The 16,526-nt window shown below is 33.5% G+C and overlaps 1 protein-coding gene across 1 annotated transcript in view; it reads left to right on the top strand.

The window, feature by feature from the left end:
* The window catches only part of itfg1 (integrin alpha FG-GAP repeat containing 1), a 111,210-nt gene that overhangs the window by 3,522 nt on the left and 91,162 nt on the right, over window positions 1-16,526 (top strand). Inside the window, exon 6 of the mRNA XM_006641369.3 lies at window positions 1,765-1,859. Coding sequence (XP_006641432.3) covers window positions 1,765-1,859 — 95 coding nt within the window. The remainder of the gene's footprint in view (window positions 1-1,764; window positions 1,860-16,526) is intronic.

The raw sequence follows: 16,526 nt of genomic DNA, 5'->3' as shown, positions 1-16,526 counted from the left end.
AATTACCCATTATCTAACGGGGTTGATATAGTACTCCAAATTAGTGGTGTGCCACAGGGGTCGGTAGTACAACCACTGCTATTTCTAATTTTTAACCATGAATCTAGATCAGTTGTATCTCAACCGCTGTATGAAGGACTGCATAGTCACCAGTGCCAGATGACATGTATGATTTGCCTTTTTGCTTGTTTAGAAAAAAAGGTTTCCCTTCTTTTCTGGTTTCAAATATTCCATAAATTCAATTATTTCTTACTGATAAATAAGAATTTGCTCCTGACCAAATAGCAATTAATAGGTTAATAATACTTAATATATTAGACAAAAACAGGTGAGAATGACAGTGTATCACACTCTCCCAAGATTAGTGCGATTTTTTTCTTATCACACCGAGCTGTTGAAATTGACTATTCAGGTGATGGCACGCAGCAGGTAATTTGTACACGGGCTTCTGGTGAATGCAGTAGTCTGTAGCCTTGCTCCCCACTTGCTGCAGTACCAGAGCATTTATTTGTAAATATGTCAATTTTGTAAGTGCTTAAGGAGGGATACTGCCCTGTTCTTGCACTGGTAATCTGAAGTCTTTAATTTGTGCACTCAGTGTTGGAAAATTATGTTTTGTATGAATTTAGCATTCAAAGACACTAAGCAGGTCAGCAGAGCAGTACAGCAGAATCATGCTGGGCCTGTTGCCCAGAGGTTGATGGATCAAAACCATCTTCTACTAATTCTTATGCAAGATGGGTTTGAACGGCTTCCCCTCATTTGTAGCCTTTCCATCCTTTACAAAAATACATGTTGGAATCAGAACTGTTTTAAAGATGTGTGCCTCTTTATTTCTCACTACCAACATATGATAATTTATCAAAGTAAGTAAATCCCAGAATTTTTCATATAGCATCTAAAGCCATGTGATCCATTCTGGTTTATCTATGCATTTTTCACAAGGCATGTATTCCCCTTTCCCTGTGCCGTAGGAGGTAGCTTTAATATGTAATTAAGACCATGGAAAACAGAAACCTGATGTTTCCAATAGCAACTGCTCATCAAACTATATCTGAAATATGGATCATGTCTTTATTGCATTGCTTTCAATCCCCCCGCCATAATAACATTTTGTTGGTTTGTTTGCATAATTATCAAACTATTATTTTATATCAACACATTTTTACACACTTTTAGTGTTATTGGATATATAGTACTGGAGTAATATCTTAATTGAACATCTCTTGGCATCAGTAATAATACATTTGAACGCATAATAATTTAAACAGTAACTTTGTTCCTAACATATATTGATGTTACTGGATTTGGATATTGACGCTATCAGTAACATAAGGCAATTAAACATTCTTTCCAGTTACAGTATTTTCAGAAAACTATGTTGCTTAGTTGATGTTATATATAAAAGTATGTACGCCCGTTATTATGCTGTGCCTTTTGGTTTGAAACTGTAAACAGGGATTTCTTTATAGGTGTAGCAGGTTTCAAAGAGGAAATAAAGAGAATTGTTGATTTCCTTTAAGCTGCCCAGTTATAATTTAACATCTTCCTCCTGAAAGATGCCAAGCAATCTGAATCCTGAATTACAGGATATGGTTCTTAACATGCATTTTTCATTGGGGAACTGGTACAAAATACCATTCAAAAGGATTCAAAAAATATTTATTTAAAATATGAAAAAATATTTCCAGTGAATAAATACATAGTCTTTGACACTCGATTGTTTTAATACTTTGCATTAACAATTTTATTTATTGTCCCTAGAATGGTGTCTTGTCGGACTGCTCTTAATTCTTCTATAAAGATGCGTGTGCCACACTCTAATGCCTTCATTGATCTGAACAAGGATTTCACTGCAGGTAAGATAGACTTAAATGGGGAATATAAAAAGAAGTAAAATAAGTTTAGGAAATGCTCACTGTTTTCTTTAAACATCAGATATTCAGGTTTCGTGATTTTTTTTTTCCCCCAAGTAAAACCTGACCAAAGATTTTCTCCATTATCAAGTCACTGCTCAGCAATGATGGTTTATAAAGACAAGAGTTGTAAAATGAGAAGCACTGATCCGCACTCTGTGAGGTTTCTTTCATTTGTTTTCCAAGTCAAAGCAAATGGATAGGGTCAATTATTGAAGAATAAAAAGATTACAGACTCAGTGTGTAGTGAGTTCTATGTGGTTAATGGAAGTTATTCTTCTTTGTCTTTTTTACTAGACTGTCTATGTATATGCATTTGTGTATCACAGTCAATCAGCATAAAGGTGATTTCTATTTGATTGATTTGATTGATCTAGGTGATTGATTTCTATTACTTCATTTTTTATTGTATAGTGTTTTTTGTTCAACCTTAATGTTCAATAAAAATATGTGTTGGTACTGTTTAGGAATTTAGACACTGAAGAGAAATATATAGCCAGGATGCTTTACACTTAATTAGGAACCTTCAAATAAATAAGATAATATACATATGCATGTACATATTTTAACACTTAAAGTTGTCACACGGTATGTATGTTTAACATTTAAAGTGCATCTTAAAAATCTTTAAATGTATTCCCTGAAGGACATGGCTGCATTGGAATGGAAATGTCAGACTAATTACTGCTGTGTAACCGAGGAATAAAAATAGAAAGTCACGTACTGTATATTAATTGAGCCCGTTATGGAAGGCAGTGGATTTTTTTATGGATTTTAAAACTTTTAACCCCTGTTTTCTGTATTGTTCAAATGGGTCTATTTTTTTTTTTCTTCTTAATATTGACAAGCATATTAAGTATGAAGGGAAAGGAGGATTATTAGATGTATTGGGTGTATAAATTCTGAAGATGCCTTGTGGAAATCAAATTCATGAATGCGTATTAGATGGTATTAGTGATTTCATTTGGTGGATTATTATCCGTAATCCAGGTTTCCTAGAGTTAAACACCCTGTCTGTTCAACACAGATGGAAGATATTCGGTAATCTGTTGTTTCCATCAATATGGTAACAGAGTACAGGGAGGTATGGGTCAGGATTAACAGCTTTTATATGCTGGGGACCAGTGACTTTAGACAGCTGTTCAACAAGGTTTCTGTGGATGATTTACAAATTTAGATTTTCTTTACACAGCTGGAATAACCCTTCCCTCAGCATTGTTTTAGAGACTTGACACAAAAGGTGAATCAACCTTGCTTTACGGCACAGTCACACCCGTTTAATATGTGACTATTTTATCTTTTTTTGGCATATTCAGGTAAAAGATTAAATGTGAGTGTATGAGGAATGAGAAATTTAGTATAAGGTAATATGGCCGTCTATTTAATGAGTTGGTAAAATTGCGTTAAACATTTGGCATGTTTATATAGGATTTTCATATACACAGGAGCTGTTGCTCCATATCTCTTTAAATAATATACAGGTTATAAAATCAATTCCTAAAAATGAGCTTCTTTACTTACTGTCCTTACCACGGTAACTCTCATTTTTCATAAATGCTTTTTAAAATCTTCTTTAAAGTGCGCACAATTTGATTAGAATACTTTTCGGTCATACAATTTTCTAGTCGAATGAGAGGTTTTCCTATTTTCTTAGCCACTGAATAACTAAATCCGCTTCCTCCTTGGATTTTATTCATGTTGCTTTGCAAAATGTCATCCAGCTACCTGGTGCTGTGTATTCATATTTTCCTGGATTTTTTCAACATGAGGCAGACACACTGGCTAATGACACTTTGTATATCACAGTGGTATTTGCTTATGGTGCTGTGATGTTTGACTGAAACATTAATGTTTAATCTGGTGGATAAAAGCAAATTATTTTTGCACTGACTCTTGATTAGGAATCAAGTAGGGGGAATCCATAAGAGCTTTTATCATCATATGCCGGACGTATGTGAAACCAATGTGTTGGAATACTAATGTATTAATAGACTCTTGACATACTAATGTTCACTAGAAACCATTCTTAGGAGATGGCAAGGTTTTCATATATAAATGTTAGTATTAGTAGTAATTTATTTCCAAACCGAACTCCAGAATTATCTTGGATGCGTCCCAAAGTAGCTGAATCCAGCCTGCTGCCCACTGATTTGCAGTAATAAAGAAAAGAGCTTTCTAAATCTCTGCAGCTGTAGAGAAATTGCTATAGATTACCAAAACCAAATGTTGCATTGCAATTATACAAGTTGGGCTCCAGCACCTTTTGGTTTCTTTAGAATAAAGCTATTAAACATAGATGAGCAAAAAGACATTCCAGCAAATAATCATATACATGTTCTCTGTTCATCGTGTACAGTTTGGGTTAAGCCACTTCAGAATTTAGCATGATAATTTGCTCTGTTTTTGAGATGGCATAAATGCCGCATGCATATACATTTATTACAGAATATTGCAGCTATGAAGCAAATAATGGTGTCGAGTGAACAGTTTCTTTATCCAATTCTTTCGTCTCAACTGGGCGATCTCGCATTACAGATGAGAAATGTATTAGGTTCCCATAATGGCAGATGAGCTGAGGTGTCAAGGCTCATTCAGTGTGATGGGGAAAGATGAAGTGGCGTGCCTTTCTACCATCTCGTTTTCGTGTTCCTTCCTTTTCTACACTTCTGTGCTCTTCTATCAACAGTTGGAAATAATTCTGCTCATAACCCATGGTAGGTTACTGTGAGAAGAGTCTTTATCATTATATAGCCTTCAGTGATAGATTAGACACTAAAATAAATGTGCTAATATAGCTGCAGTTGACGGTATCTGTTACCTCAATGTAATGACATAGATACCCAGCCCTTGACCTGCACATACGTTTATTGCTCTTTACTTTATGACTATCAAAAAAATATGTTGCATATAATTGTTTTTTGCTTATGTTCAATAAGGTGAAATAGCTTAAAACGATCAAATTGCTTAAGCAAAGCTAGTGAATGTGAACTGAAGCAGGATTTTAATTTTCATGTTCCAAAGTACGAAGCCTTGTTACTTCTAAGATCTGGCAGTTCACTTCTATTAGTTTTCTTTTAACTCTATGTTTTCAGGGTGGTTTTTTTTAACCATTTTACACTTTATTTTACTTAAGACCAAGCATGCTGTCTGTCCACATCATTTATAAAGACATGCTGCATTAAATCATCTTCAGCACAGGCCCTTGGATAAATACTTTTAAGTATTTCTAATAGGCTAATCCAGTCTGAGATGAGTAGCTTTATTGCTGTAGGGTGCCACGCTAAATTTGAGTCACTGTAACGTTCTCTAAAAGACCAATCAATATTTTAACTGCAAATGAGCTTGGATAAGCTTCCCACAAGTAAAATACTTAGTGGGATAGCATACTTTCGGCAGCATAGAACTGTTTTGCCTGGTTTTTAGCAGATTTCCAATTTGATAACAGTTCTGTTAAACCTTTATATGGGACTGTAGGCCAAAGTAATTTGTTTAAAAGCTGGTAATAACCAAATAATTATAAAAGCCATTATATGATGTAGTCTCATAGATACTGACACCGCAGTATGACTAGTTGCTTAGCAACTCTACATTATAATGTTCACTGCAGCAACCAATTAGCCAACTTTTTCCATGAGAATGAATAGTTAATTGTAAGAGTAATGTGAAGAAACCAGATTTAGCTTATTAAGAGGTTACTGCAGTTGGAGTTAATTAAACGATTAACTCTACTTTAAAGTTATTGTAGGAGTTGATAAGAAAAAACAAATGTGTATGAGGAGGAATCATTGATTTTTATGGCATGCTTATTATGGTGATTTTCCTTGACTTTTGAAGCCTTCTGCATGGTGAATTTATATAAATGCTGTTCAAGAATAGTTTTGTCTTCCAGAACTGTTTGCTTAAAAATGTTCCTGTTTTAATGTTCCTCTGAAACTAATCAATTAAATGAATAATAGCTGAATTTGAAATCAAGTGATATATGATACATTAACTATTGCAGATAATTCTATAGCACTCAAATATGTAAAACGTGTTTTCACACATAAACAAATGTCAATGTAAATGTATTTTGAATTCTAAACATTATAGCACACACACACATTCACAATGTGTGGCTATTTTCAAGTATACAACTTCAGAAAAGACAAATTTAATATTTCATATATATAGTCTAATGCACTAAATAGCACTATGGAGTTATTAACATTGCATATTAGTATTTTTTATTTTAAATACATAGTATTTAATTGTATCAGTATTAACTTGTAATTTAAAAAGTTTAATATTATTAAGTGGTACCTTGAAAATAGTAATTTATTTAAGAATTGTATTTGATTTTTATTTAATTGTCTTAAATTGGAGAAAACAGAAAGGGCTGTCCTCATTATTGTTCTGGTGCTTTTCAGCTGTTCTTCAGAGATTGCACTGTTGAATGCCTGGAGGCAATAGTTGGGAAATATGAAAAAAAATAAAATAAACTGGTGCATGAAGATGTTGATTCTCCATTACATTGTTATTATGATTTTATTTAGCCTACAGCCGTAACCTAGACTATAATCAAATTATTTATACATAGTCTTTATATTTTATGCAGTGACACTAAAATATCGCAAATTTGAAATTTTACGTAATTATTGTCAATCTTTGACTGATGAATTGGTTGGTTGAGGTACAATTATAAAATGTATATCCTAGAAACAACTGCCTTAGATTTAAGGACTTCAATTAAATTGTTGGTGTTTAATATATGGGAGGTGCTTGAATGGTCATTAATCTTACTTTTGATTTTTATATCTGCTGTTTTAGGAAGACGTTAGATGTTGATATGTGTATGTGTGGTATGTTTGTTGGCTTGCTGTTTGTCTTATATACGCAATTTATAAAACCCACATTGTTCAGGAAATGGTTGATGGTATTTTAGTGAGAACTTCGTAGATGGCTTCAAATAAAACAGAAATTTGAGGCAGTTCAAATTATAAATATTGGCAGTGAAAAGAAATGATAATTGTTAGTTATTCCAACATGTTTTATTTTTACTGACAGAAAATCCTGGCTTCTGGCTACAAAGCTATTTAAAGCTCAGCCAATAAGTAAAATTTCTAGTGAAAGCTACTGCAGACAATATCTTAACACTCCCTCTGGGTCCAATTCAAGAAATCTGCATAATAAGAAACAATTTATTTAAAGAGAACTAATTGAAACCTGTATATTAATTCTGCTTCAAGTAAAGTAATTTTTTACTACTGTAGTCCCATGTTAATTAGCCAAGAATGCTAAGATAAACTTAACATTTGATGAAACTTTTAATGACTTTTGTGGTGATCTGGAGGACATCAAAGATCAAGATATCCTTTCATGGTACAAGTTTAAGGTATCTCATCCTTGTCTGAAGTTGCCTCTGCCCATATGTTTTCATTTACATCCTGTTCTGTTTATCTCTTGTATAATTGAGGTAAAGCTATGGCTACTCTTCTAATCACTTGATTTTATAGATATCAAAATACCGCACTTGTATTATAAAATAATTTGAGTAAAGAGTCACTTGCTGTCTTACAGGAAAAAGTTACAAAGCAAGTAGTGAACAACCTAAAAGGTGTTCTTAATATCCTGAAGTGTCTGAGTAACCTTTATCTAGGTTTTGATTTGTACTTTTGTACTTTTGTAATTTTATAACCAAGTCCCTTGGTTATTTGCTATCCACCAAAATTACCTATAAACTTATTGGTCTGTCTATATCTCACATTGTATGCCTTATGTGGTTTTGAAAGCCCAAGTACATAACAATGTAGAAATCGGCATATAAAAATGCACTCGGTTCAGTGTTTACCTGGGAGATTTTTTGGTGTCTCAAATGTGTTAGTCTTGTTTGGAAAGAGTGATTGTCTTTTATATTAAAGAAGCTCTTAAAATTATTAGCTTCTGAAATATGACAAATGATTCTCGAGGTTGTCGATCAATATTTGCTTTAGTGCTCTTAACAACACTTTGCCACAGAATGCTTTACACATGTCTGTAGCAGGTTGTACTATAATAACAGTTAACCACTGGGCATGGAGTAGAAGAAAACACAAGCTCCCCGTGGGAGAAAATAAACTTCTGCAGCCACACACACAATGGTTGCCCCCCCTCGATTGTGGAGCATTAATGATAGATCGAGACCAGTTTCTGCAAAGTTCAGAGCTGATGTCCTGCCCTCCTGGGCCTGTTCTCATGGTTATCTGAGTGAGGTAGAGTACTTCAAGTCTGTCATCTTAATTCCAATGCTACAGGTTCTGATGTCACAAGCCGTCAGGATATGCATGCTCAGGGGTAGATCCCAGAACAAGGATCCATCTAGCAGTGGTATGGCCCCAGGTATAAGAAATACGTCGACTATTGCTTGCACATTTCAAAACTGGAAAGAAGTAATTCATTACTCATGGGCACAGTATAAGGTCATCTGCTAAATTTCATGTTTTTTTTTAGAACCGAGAGAGCAAAACAAAGCAAAACAATTGTATTGGACCACAATTATTGTAGTCATTTAACATACTCTTAAGTCATTGCTCCCTGTAAAGTTCACCATGATGTTATTAAGTCTGTGATGTAAACAGGAGACTCACATTGCTAGATTGTTCATGATTGTGTTTAAATTTACTTTTGTTTCTTCAGCATCATCATATTGATCTCAATGGTCCTAAGAAACTATAGTGTTTGTTTTTTTTCCTGCCACAGAAACTGATGAGGCATTACGTTTTTGCTGTTCATGGCTAGAACTCTGAATTAGGGTGAGTCATTGGATGCTGAGCTGCTGATACTCTTTCCTATTTTAATGACCACATCTACACATATGGCCTCATTGCTATCAAGATCTAGGTCAACCACGATTCTTTGGCATATACTAAATCTCCTATAAGGCAGGGTATGCAGATTCAGTGGGTTTTGATGGTGTTATTCAGAGAAACCAAAATGAAACCAAAATGTCCTTTTTCAACCTCAAATTGCAGTTTTAGTACAATATTGTATTTATATAAGCACTCTTATAATTAATGTGAATCATTTGTGCAAATAAATTTCCTTTTGAGATGTTCACTAATATACATATGTGAATTTGTGTTTATCAGCTCTAGCTGTTGCATTCCAAAAATATTGTGTAATACATATTAGTTGTTGCATGGTGTTTTTGCCATTTATAAACATACCCCTGGTTTCTATCGCTGTGCTGTACAGAAGCATTTGTATCTGCCACACTGTACCATCTCAGAGTTTCTTTTGTTTTAATTTGAACTGTACCATGTGAATGCATTTAATGGCTTGTGGTTAGGGTATTCATTTCAATGCTGACTGACATGACATTTTCTTGTTAATGTCAAAGGAATTTTTCTGACAACAGAAACGTGGTGTTAAATGTGGAGGTTAAAGAGGGTTGAACAGAGAAAGTGCAATCAATAGAATTTGAAGAGAGTGTAATAGCTCATCTGAAACTGTCTTTGCTGCTGATTTTATTCTGGGTTGACCCATTTTCTTGGCTCTTTATAGCTTCACACCTGTCTCATTAGTCTCTGAGGTCCATGTTTCTCTTATTCTCCATCTAGAGTTTGCTGGACCTATGAAAATAAATACCTTTTTTTATCGTTACATTTTATAATGAAACACAAATGTTCTTTTGTTAAGCCTTATCATTATATCGACGGGGAACCTATTGCTTTTATTTCTTTAAGTGTCACTGCAAGAGAATAGGTATTCTGGGTTGACGGCACAGTAAATGCCTAACAGATAGTCTGCTTTGACCTATTAAATTCAGAGATAAAACAATACAAACCTCTCATTCATTGCAAAAAAGGAGGATCGTTGTAGATGAGATCCGTAAGATACACAGACAAGCAGAATTCTGGAGACTTGTGGTTCAATACACACTAATGCTGAACAATAAGGAGGAATGTCAAGTCTAGTTCTTGTATCACTGTCTCTGACATAACCCTGTCTATGTGGCAACATGAAAATCTAATCATTGTAATGATTATAGTCCAGGGAAACAGAGTTTTGTTATTATGGCAAGAAGGAGCTTACAACTGAGAGGGAAAAAAGATTATAAGATCAGTGCCTTTCATGTGTGTCTTACAGAGTCACAGCTGTTAGAAAGTGTAAAAGTGGCAAAAAATAACTTTTTATAAAGCTTTATGAAGTTAAGACAGTAATGTGGAACAGTGGCTAAGGCTCTGGACTCCAAAATGGGAGGTAGTGGGTCACAATCTTGGGTATAGTGCTGTTGTATATTTTTGAACAAGATAGCGCTCCAGTCGATATCCTGCTTCTGTATATAAAATAGTCTTGAGATTGTTATCGTAGATGAGAATTTGTTCTTAATTGATATAATGTTACAATAAAAATAAATGAATAAAATTTAAGGACTTTAAGAAGCTTACATTTTGCTTGCAAGGTTGGCTTTTAGCCCAATCTTAATTAAAATGCATTTATTATTAGATGTGTTTCAGTGCAAATTGATGTCAAGTTTTGAAATGCCCTGGGTTTGTCTACATTTCAGAAAAACCGAGCAGACAGTAAAAAGAGTTTGGAAGTCTCCAGAGATGTACTGAAGTAGAGTGGCTTCAGCTAAGAAAAATACCCTTTTTATTGTTACAGAGCAACAGTGTTAGATTTCGATTTGTCCTTTGAAGGTTATTTTCTTTCCAGTGTTTATCATGGCAGTTTGTTTCTGTAGGAAAGGTAAATACACGCCAAATTGAAAATGTATCCCCTTTATCTATAAGCTCTGTGCTATTTAGTGTAAAAGGTTAGCTGGTGTTTAGGTTATGAAAGCCACTGTTTTTGTGCCTTGCTTCTTCATGGATGATTAAGAAACAGTACCCCTCACAAGTTAGAAAATGGAAGTCAACAACTTTTTCGAACAAGTGGCCTTCATCGGAGATAAACCTAAAAAAGTGGAATTTCTGTTATGCTAGCCAGTGGACGTATTTCAAAGGGAGATCAGGGGAATGTGGAGGCCATGGCAGGTAGATCAAATTCCATAGTGCCTCTTCAGACCAGTCAAGGATGACAGCAGATCCAAGCATCATAATCCAAAGAAATGACTTGGTGTAATACAAGGTATATATTCTGGTTCCTAGAAGTGCTGACAGCATGAAGTTGATAATGGATTTAGGACAGCAGTAAGTTATAAACAGTAAACAAAAAAGGCAATTTGTTTACTTTCTTAATTTATTACTTGTATGGAAACTATTTGACATGTTCTATCACTGTATGATATTTAGTATTACCTCCAACTATGAAATACAGGCTAATTGGGTAGTAAAAAATATTAATTTGGCTCTATTAGGCTATATATATATATAACACATATCACAATATTTTAGATGTTACAAAAAATATACAAATTATTTGTTGATCTGGTATCATGGTTTATTTTCATGCATTTGTATTATTGCAAAGAGTGTTTGACATCACATTTTTATTACTTGTCTTAGGGGTAAGACTATTTGCAAAATATCAATTTCCATTATATTATAATAAACAACACTGTTTTTCAGTATCCCACAAGCCCTGGGACGGACATTGACAGTGGTATTAGGCTGCTGTGGTTTTTAAAGATAACTATATAGTGGGACAATAACATATCCAAAATGGGAAACATTCAAGAAGAAAGACTGACCTTATTGAGGGCAGCATTATTAAGAGTGTGAAATGGATTTGCCTTTAGCTATTTCACCATTCTAAGATCCAGTCAAGCATTTTAGATAGGTCAGAGTAAGTTAAGATTCTGAGATAGTACAACAAAGAAATGGTAATATAAATGCAGTTGATAATTAACAATAAAAATACTTATTTTTGATCCATCAGTTCATAGACAAAACAATACCAAAAAGTATTTTAAATTGAAGTATTTTATGTACATTGAATTCATTCACTTTAATAATGAATTACATTAAAAATTCAGTTTGATAAAGAATTAAATAATAATTGTATTTTTATAATACACCAAGCAGTTCATGAAGCTGGACATTTCAAAAGACTTGACACTAGCAACAATTGAAATATCCTGCAAAAAGGGAGAAGTGTGGTAGTTAGACACAGGGTTATGAATATATAAGAAAATCACTGTTAAAGCATTCTGTTTTAAAATATGTTTCAGTGTTTCAAAATCTGAAAGGGTGTAAGTACTTTTTTTTCCCAGAGAAGTGTAAGATGTGCTGGTCAAAGAAAGATTCAAAAACAGATGGGTTTGTTGAGCCCCGAAGAAAAACTGTCTATTCTTTGGATTGATGAAGACTCACTCATGTGAATATATTAGTCATTCAAGACTAAGCAGCATTTGGACTGCACAACTCCTTTAAAACTTTGTTTGCTGTGTTCAAGGACTGTCGTTTTTCACACGTTGCTTTGTGCCACAAACCTTAATTTATACAGACTAAAAAAATCACTTGTCACTGTCAGTACTTTGTAGAGAGAACTCAAAGCAGATGTATTGTTGTGGAAGTTTAATATTCTTAAGATGTGACTTTCCCCCCCTCAATCCTTTTTTCTGCTGTTCCGCAGCTATCCCGAGGACAAACAGTTTTGCTGCAGTGCAGGTGACCATATCTAAGGATTTAACATACCCATTAAGAGGGTTCAGTGCAGTTGTTCCTATTTAAAGGCATTCATTGTGCTTTATTGAGTATCCTAATGGGAACAAATACATCATAAGCAAGCAAATGAAGATTCAAATGTGCCTGCTTGTATTTTATATTTTATACTGTACATACCTGTACATACCATAGTATATAACTGATTTCTACGTGTTTCTATGCTCTGATTTATTTTTTGTTACAGGATGTGTCAGGTAAATAATTGGTTCTAGCTTTTATACAGTATCTAAGAGGTTTTAGTGTCATTTGTTTTCTGCTGTATTATAAATTCAGTGTCTGCTGATAATCTACGTTTTCTCATTTTTAGTGTTAGAGTTTCATTTGAAGTATTAATTGCTTAGTATAGCTAAAAAGCAGACTAAGTAATGAATTGTCACAGGTGACTTTTGGGGGAGACTAGCAAAATCTTACAATTTTAAATAATGCAAATTTAGTTGAAATAATTGTGGGGCAGAAAAGGACTAAAAATGCATTAAAGACTAAAAAGGTAGTCTATAACTACATGATGGAAGTGAATTATTTTAAGTTACACATTTTCCCATGATGAGAAGCTTTCTATTTTAATAATTTAAACATAATGATTTTGATGAATTGCAGTGAAATCCAAAACACTGGGTCTTCAAATGCTGAAGCACATGATTGCGTTATCCAAGACTGTTTCTCCCCTATCTTAAGTGAAGTGCAGATCATAGCTACTTAATCAAAGCTTAGCCTGAAGAAAAATCTTGGCATGCAGATTTTGGATTGGTTTAAAAAATGTAAATAGTAAGATTTCTTTGGTGTTTCATGGAGCTTTTCTGCTTAAATCGTATTTTGTACTCTTCTTATCATATATACAATAATGTAAATATTTAATCATCTTATTTTATAAACTGACAGTATAATATACAGTACAGTATAAATCTACGCAAACTTGAAACTGGCATGACATGGAATTAATTGCAGTAGTTGTGTATGTGAATGTAACAATGCCTCTTTTAATTGTATTTGGTAAGCAAAGAAAAAAAACATGAAACAATAAAAAATGCCATTTAAGGTAATGTTTTTTTCATACGTTTAGACTGGACTTGCGTGTGTGTATGTGACTTACAAACTAGTTTGTTTTTAAAAATGGCTTTGTGGGGAAACATGAAATTACATTGTGGTAAGATGTGTGTTTAAGCTCTAAACAATTTCTCACACACCTTTTAAAATTATTATTTAACTTTATGGCATTACCATAAAAAAACTACATACTCAAAATAAATACACATTAAAAACAAACAATAGTTCTAGCCATACAATAATACTTATACACATCTTGCCCTGCCCATATTCATTACCTCATTACAATAACCTGGTAGTGTCATACAGGAAGTCATTTAGCTGAGTTTAATATACCAAGATGAGAAAATGAGAAGGTGAAATTAATATGCCTTTAATTTAGGTAAGTATGTACTCCCATGGAAGCTTCTATGGGAATTATTATGTAAAAGAAGCTGCCTCATTTTTTACATTATTAAGATGCTTCATTAATTAGCTTGTTGTTTCTAATGGAAATCAACATTGCAGTTTTGCAATTATTTAGTGACATTAAGAATTACATAGAGATGAGAAGTCTTACATAAATAATTTATGGAATGTGTAAAAAGGCTTATCTTTTTAAGATAATGCAATATTTTCATTACAGATATCTTTATGAGATCTTTTTAATCAAGTATTTCTACAATTTGGGAAACAACAATTTGGGAAATAGAAATAAAGTAAAATTGCATTTCACCCTCATAAACTGAATTGAAAACACTCTACCACTTGAAAAAATCTTTGTTTTCTTGCTTAAGCTGCTGGCAATATATTAGTAAACCCTCAACTCAAACAAATTCAAATGACTTGTTTATTGTGAATAATTGAGAATATGAAATTTGTCATTAACATACTCTGATAATTTTGTTGGGCAAAGTTTTTTTTTTTATTTCCTACTCTATTGAATGTTTCATATGCAGTAATAAACAGAATTGCCATTTACTTTCAACTTAGTTTGAAATCCTGCACTGTTTAATTTTTGATAGGTGTATCCAACAAGGCAGAGATAATTAAAATTAGTTTAAAATGGCATTAAATGTCATTCAGCTCATCAGTTGCTTCTTCGCAATCAATATTCCACAGTGCTCCCCAGTCCTTGATTAGCACATATATTTATTCTCAAGTGAGTTTCCATCAGTAAGCTTGAGATGGTAAACGGTACCTGTGGAGGCAATATCTTGAGACAATTTATTCGAAATAGCAGCAGCTTAGAAAAGGGATGATTGACCTAGTTTAGTCCCAAGCTTAGTTCGCAGACAAGTGGATGCGATTTGCCTTGGATAACAAATGAAAGACTTTGATTTCCATTTTTAATGAAGGTAAAATGCAAGATTCTTGAACAAAATCTCAATTTTTTTTCATGGACTTGCATACAAAGCACTACACATAAATATAAAATAAAAAAAACACCTGTAACTTAATGATTAGTTGTTGTAATTATTATTATAATTTTGTTAAAATAATTGTTATTAGTGTCAATAGAGTTTAAATTGCATATTGCTGCACAATAATTTTAAAAGGTTAAGGAAATGAGCCTTTTGATTTCAGGAATTTAATTATGGAATTAAGTTGTTTTAAGTTTAACATCTGTATAAAATGTTTTCGTTTCCTGCTAAGATACCTATTTTGCTGGACAAATTAGCCTAGCCTGCAGTTGCCTTCTGTTCAGTGCATTCCTTCTATCCCTGTGTGTCTGCTATGGTCTTTACAGCACCCCTTCACAGCAGCTACCAAAATCTCTCAATTGCCTTTAGTCTGACTTGTGTATGCAGTACCATTGTCCCCACAGTGAGCCTCTTGAGCAATGTCATTGTCAGTTTGATTAATAAAGGCGAGCAGTTCTCATGGCCCATCTCTGCCAGTTATTTTTTGGTACTGAATGGTCCCACAGAGTAGCTTTTTGTACTTGCTAGTTAATATAGGCTATTATTTCATTTAGACAATAAAGGTTTATATAAATTGAGAAGTTCTCAACCCCAAAAACCTTCCTGATAAAACAAGTTCTATAAAATACAATGATCTCTAATTTACCCTTAACTGCAGCTGTGAACATGTCAGGTTTAGGTTCATTTTTCCTTCAGTCCTTTTCTATAATATTCTGGGAAGCTTGAGGAGCTCAGGTTTGGTTCAGTTTACATCAGTCTCTTGCTGGTTGGTTTCAAAAACATCTGTTCAGGTTAAGTATGATTCCATTAGTTATGGGGAAAGTTCCCTTGTTCTCCTTCACAGATCCACCAAGTTTTCTCTGAGAAATTTGGTTTTCTGAAAGTTATCCATTGGGTAGTGTGAGTGCTTGTTTTCGTCTAGAGGTAATAGAAATGTTACTTCAAGCATTCAGCTATAAATGAAATAAACCAGGAAAGCAAATCTACCTAATCTGACAACAAATTCTTGTTTTTAGTCTTCAGCAGTAAACAAGTTTTGATTACATGGCAATATAAATTTGCTGTTTTTAGTGTTTGTGCTTTTATATTGTGTTTCTGAATGGGTCTTTTTCACATAGCTAGATATTGGATGGTGTTCTAATGTGCACTGTTTTTCCTCGCATTGTTCTGTGGTCCTTGGTTATATGATGTTTCTATTTAGTTGCTGTCCTTTGGATTACAACTGTTGAATTGCCTATTAAATTTACTGTCCCAGTTTTTACACCTGGGCACCTTATTCAGTGGGATCTTTAATAGTAACACTAGTAATGTTCCCGACTTTTGTTTCATTTTAAATATACATATTTATTGTGTATATTGTTTTTTATTACTCAATATACACTTTCAGTATATGCAGGCATAGCTGCCCCTGTGTGACATCAGTGTAGTTCTAATAATAATCATTACTGTATGATCACTTGGCATATACTAATTTTTGTTGTATTAACATGATAAACCAAGACCTATATATAGTAACATTATTATTTTTTCTCAATTTT

This window comes from Lepisosteus oculatus, chromosome 20, assembly GCF_040954835.1.
Source record: "Lepisosteus oculatus isolate fLepOcu1 chromosome 20, fLepOcu1.hap2, whole genome shotgun sequence".
In the NCBI taxonomy this organism is placed as follows: domain Eukaryota; kingdom Metazoa; phylum Chordata; class Actinopteri; order Semionotiformes; family Lepisosteidae; genus Lepisosteus; species Lepisosteus oculatus.
The sequence above is the reverse complement of the archived record's forward strand: the minus strand, read 5'-3'. Positions and strand labels throughout refer to the sequence as shown.